Consider the following 4856-nt stretch of genomic DNA (forward strand, 5'->3'; position numbering starts at 1 on the left):
CACACATACATACATACATGCATAGGTTGGAGGATAAGATACGTAGATGTAAATAAATGATAGGGCAAACTGTCTATAATTGTTAAATATTAGAGTGGGCATAGGGGTGCTCACAGGGAAAACATGATGGACAACAGAACTACTGCTAATAAAAACTGCTTTTATTACTGCTGAGTGGAGGCCTCTTAAGGCCAGTGTGAGAAGTGGGTGGGTGTTGCTTCACCAGCCCCTCCAATCAGGTAATATGCCAGAGAGGCATCGAGGCAGGGCCAGGCAAGGTCCACACAGGAGGGAGCAATCACAGGAAAGAGGAAGGAGCCACAGTCTATATGGGCAAGATGGTAAGGACAATGGGCAGGATGGTATTAGATCCTCCCTATGCCATCTCCTTCCCATTCCTGCCTCATTCCAAGCCATACAGTAGTGGGCAGCCAGGCCAGAGCAGGGCCTCACAGCCACTAAGACTGGCCAGGGGACAGTGGGAGGAAGGGCAAGGAAGGCAAAGCAGTCCTGAGTCCAGGGAATTCGGCTGTGGGGGCAAGTGGCCTGTGGGGACAAATAGAGAGAGCTTGGGGTTATTGTTCCCATCCCACCTCTCAAAGTCGCTGTGGGAGAGAGACTGAGACATCAGTTTCCCATCCTGCATATACACACTTGAATCCCAATCTCACACCCTTACCTGCTATGGCTGTCAGTGATACCATAGACTCAAGGGTTACTAGTCTCCCTAACTTTGTGTACCATGCATAGAATAAGAAAAGCTGTATTGAAGTTCCTTTGATGACCCCCAGTGGAGATCCATGCTCTCCTGGAGGTTGGATCAGTCAGCCCTCCCCCACATCCTGCAGGACTGAGGCCTGGCCTGAATTCTTACCCCAGCAGGGCTTGAGACAGGCTTTAGGTGGGGTGTCACTCAGACACCTGTCTGGTGCTGTTGCCCAGCACAGCTGATAGCAGGAAGGACCCAGCGGTTCTAGGGCAGGCAGGACTGCTGTGGGCACACTGCCAGGGGACTGCTAAAAGAAAGCAAGAGAAGAACCTCAGCTTCCAGTGATGCCTCCAGTAGAGAACGCCGGGACCCCAGAGCTGCCTGCCACCCAGGTTGTATCCTGCACAACAGCAGAAGGCACTGTTCACATAGTAGACTTTGGGGATAGTACTTTCTCAACATGGACTCTGTGGGGCCCTAGAGAGCCAGAGATCCTGACTCAGGCCAGAAATGGGAGAGCCCGTGAGCCCTTCAGTCTTCCCACGGCACAGACTCCCCTCTCCTCCCGAGTACCTGTGCAGAGATGATTCCTGGGGCAACTCTTGGTACAGTCAGCCCCTGGGAAGCACCTATAAAATAAGAGTGAATCCACTCAGAAGGAGGAATTGGGGCCGGGTACGGGAGGAGTGTGGTGACAGGCAGGAAGGTTGGATGCCAGGAAACAACCACTTCTAGAAGGGGTGGGAGGAGATGGATATTTTAACCCAAAACTGTCCTCTTCCCCAAGACAGGTCCTTGGGAAACTGGAGAAGAATGATTAAATTCCAGTGATGGTACTGGGGACAGTGCAGCCTTAAGAACGGGGACTGTGTGTGCCCAGCATCTGGCACATGGTCTGGCACTTGGGAGATGCTGAGTAAATGTTGGATGGATGGGTGGATGGATACATAGATTAATGGAAAGATGAATTGATGGATGCATGGATGCATGAGTGGGTGGATGGATGCATGAGCGGATGAATGGATGAATGCATGAGCAGATGCATGGATGGATGCATGGGGAGATGCATGGATGAATGGGTGGATTGATGGATGGATAAATGGATAGGTAGATAGGTGGGTGAGCAGGTGGGTGGGTGACTGGCTGGCTGGTTGGATGGATGGATAGATGGGTGGATGGATAAATGGATGGATGGATGGAGGGATGGATGCATGGATAGATGAGTGGATAAATGGGTACCTGGGTGGATGGCTGGGTGGATGATGCATGGATGAATGGATGTGTGGATAGACAGATGGATGGATGGATGGATACATGGGTGGATGGATAAATGGATGGATGAATGGGGGATGGCTGGCTGGCTGGCTGGATGGATGGATGGATAGATGAATGAGCAGGCAGATGGATGATGGTGTAGAGAAATCACCTGGCAGCTGCATTTCCCACTTGAGCTTCTCTTGCCGGCGCCATTTGGCTCTTCTGTTGGAAAACCAGACCTGAGCGAGGACAGGGACAATGCAGCTGGATGTACTTTACGCTGCCTGTCACCTGCTGATCTCACCACATATTCCTAGCCCGAACTCAGAATGTTGGCCCTTCCTTGGGCCTGACATCCTCCCTCCATGCTCTAGCTTTTGCTGTCTGGCCCCTTCCTCAACTCAAAGGTTTGGGTTGGGGAAGAGAGGAGAGCAATCAGCAGAAGGTGAACAAGGAGGGTCTCGTCTCTGACTGTTGCTCCAAACAAGTTTGTTTCCACCTTCTCACCTCCCCTCTCCACCTCATTGGAACCCAAAGCCCTGGCCAGCACAGACTCTTCTTCCTTGTGGTTTGTGCACAGTGTTGCAGAGCTCACTCACCCTCACAGTGTCCTCAGGCAGAGAGGTGGCAGCAGCCAGCTTTCCACGGGCCACTGAATCAGGATACTGCCCACGCTGGAACTCTGTGGAGATTGAGGGTCACAAAGTAAGGGCACCGGGAGAGGAGCAAGACATGGGTCTCCCCTCAGGCAACACTCCCCACCTGCTACAATCCCAAACTACCTTCCTCCTCAAGGCAGGGTCACTCACAGCCTGCACCTCTCAGCCTTTGCCCACAGACCTCAGGGCCACTGTCCCTGTGTCACACCAAGGACTCTCTGACCCTCCATCTGCCCCAGCCCAGCACCTTTCTCCAGTGCCTCTGCTTGGCTTGGGGAGAAGATAGTCCGATTCCGGTGGCCGGTCCCTGGGTGGGGACCCCGGGGAGTCTCAGAGCCACTGTGGGGAGTGAGGAGAGCTGGAGCCAAAACAGCTGAAAAGGAAGACAACAGTCTGTGGTGGTTTGCGATGCTGATTCCTCTGGTCAGATGGGGTCCCTAAGTCCCTGGGGCTGCAGCTGGGTGTCTCACCATGGGTAGAAGAGCAGAGCCAAGTTGGCGGGGCATTCACAGTTACTTAGAGGTCACTGCAGGGTCACTTGGTGGAAAGGGTTCTCAATACCATGGTGGGGTGTATGCTTAATGTGCGGGGCTTTGGAGGGACCAGTAGCAGGCTTGGGCCAGGTGTGTGTGGTCCCAAAGAACATGAATGATGCTCTAAGAAGCTATGCACAGAGCAGAGGGAGGGTATGAAACTCAGTCCTGCCTCTTCTTCAATAGATCCTGTGAATCCAGGGGCTGGGGGACCTGGGTTCTGTTCCAGGGCCTGCCATCAACTAGCTGGTGACCTTGGGTAAGTCACTTCACTTTTCTGGATGTCAATTTTCTTCTGCTGGGAGAGAATAAGACTCACTGCCTGGTCCTCCTTATTGGGTTGTTGTGAAGATGATCCAAGAAAGAACGAGAAAAGGCTTTGAGAACCATAAAATGTTGGAGATTCGGCTCTGATTAGCCCTGGGGACAACTCCAAGACTCACCTGGTGACCTGAGCTGTGTCCACGGTAGTCCCTGGTCCTCCTGTAGCGCCCGCAGGACTCGGTTGATGGAGGAGACCTAGGAGTGTCGGGGTGTTGAGTGGAGAGATGGTGCTCAGACCCAGGGCTATACCCTGAGGACATTCCCCTTAATATCCTTTTTCCTGTCTGTCTCCACCCACACATTGTTCCTAAGGGCAGCCTCATCTCCCTCTCTATGCTTTCTCCTTCCCAATTATCTTATTACCACCACTTTTCAAAAGAAAAACGTATGGGTCAGAAGAGCCCAGGAGCCCTGTCACCAGCCTGGGATGCCCTCATTGCCAAATAAGAAAGGCTATTTGTCTCCCCAGAAAGCCTGTTTTCCAGCCCCATTGTTGGAAGGGAAGGGTACTTACGCTGGGAGTCTTGTCCTGGGTGCAAAGCCCTTCAGCACAAAGCTGGCGTTGGATTTCCCAGGCAAAAAGAGCTGGACACTCACCCTTCAGCTGGGCAATTCGAGCCACCACAGGGGGTGTAGCCAGCCGTGGCTTGCTTCCCCCAATGCCCTTGGGCTCCAAGACACCCGTGCGGTAATAACGCCCTAGGATCTTGCTCACACAGCCGTTAGATACCTGAGTCAGGTGAGAAGCAGGGACAGGTGAGGCACAATGGGCAGAAGGAGGGAGAGTGTCCCTGGGACAGGAGGAGGCTACAAGACAAAGCCAAGACTTACTGGACCAGGCCATGGAGTTGGGAGTCCAGCCTCACCTTTGAGGGTCTGAAGTTCCCCTTTTCAACCTCCAAGAGGGTCTGCCAGGAAGTGACCCAAGTCCCAAAAGCCCTCAGAGCCTGCAACAGCCCCAGGCTCTTGCCTTCAGAGGAGCCCTTTCTCCCTGCTTCCTGTCCCCATCACTGGGTAAAGATGCTGGCCCATTACCTTAAGGCTCCGTGAGATGTCACAGGGCCGCATTCCACGGACTGCTAGCCGCACAATCTGCTGCCGGGTATCCAGAGGCAGGGGCCGGCCATTCACAAAGAGCCCCCCAAGCTGGTTCATGCTGCTGATCCCTGGGCGTGAGAGAGAGGTATCCACACACCACCTCCCACTGCCCTGCCCACATGCGGAGAGGGTCACTCAGGCCCCTCCAGCCTGGCTTCCCAACGCTGAGTGCATCCTCTCCTGGGAGACTGCATCCTTGCTGCCCCCAGGCTGTCAACGCAAGCCACTTTCTTTGAGAGCTGGCTCATGGGTGAGTCTTTGTTCCTTGCCCATAAC

General features: G+C 53.7%; 1 protein-coding gene across 1 annotated transcript; it reads right to left on the minus strand.

The window, feature by feature from the left end:
- Positions 1 to 403: 403 nt before the first annotated feature.
- PAX4 (paired box 4) lies at positions 404 to 4655 on the minus strand. The gene is made up of 9 exons (XM_015448006.3): positions 4518 to 4655; positions 3997 to 4212; positions 3602 to 3677; positions 2873 to 2998; positions 2566 to 2648; positions 2136 to 2205; positions 1283 to 1338; positions 875 to 1016; positions 404 to 546 (listed from the first exon to the last, which is right to left on the minus strand). Exons 1-9 carry the CDS (start codon positions 4635 to 4637, stop codon positions 404 to 406), a joined length of 1032 nt encoding a protein of 343 aa, XP_015303492.3. The 5' UTR covers positions 4638 to 4655.
- Between the last annotated feature and the right edge of the window lie 201 nt (positions 4656 to 4856).

The sequence above is a fragment of the Macaca fascicularis genome, chromosome 3, assembly GCF_037993035.2.
Source record: "Macaca fascicularis isolate 582-1 chromosome 3, T2T-MFA8v1.1".
In the NCBI taxonomy this organism is placed as follows: Eukaryota; Metazoa; Chordata; class Mammalia; order Primates; family Cercopithecidae; genus Macaca; species Macaca fascicularis.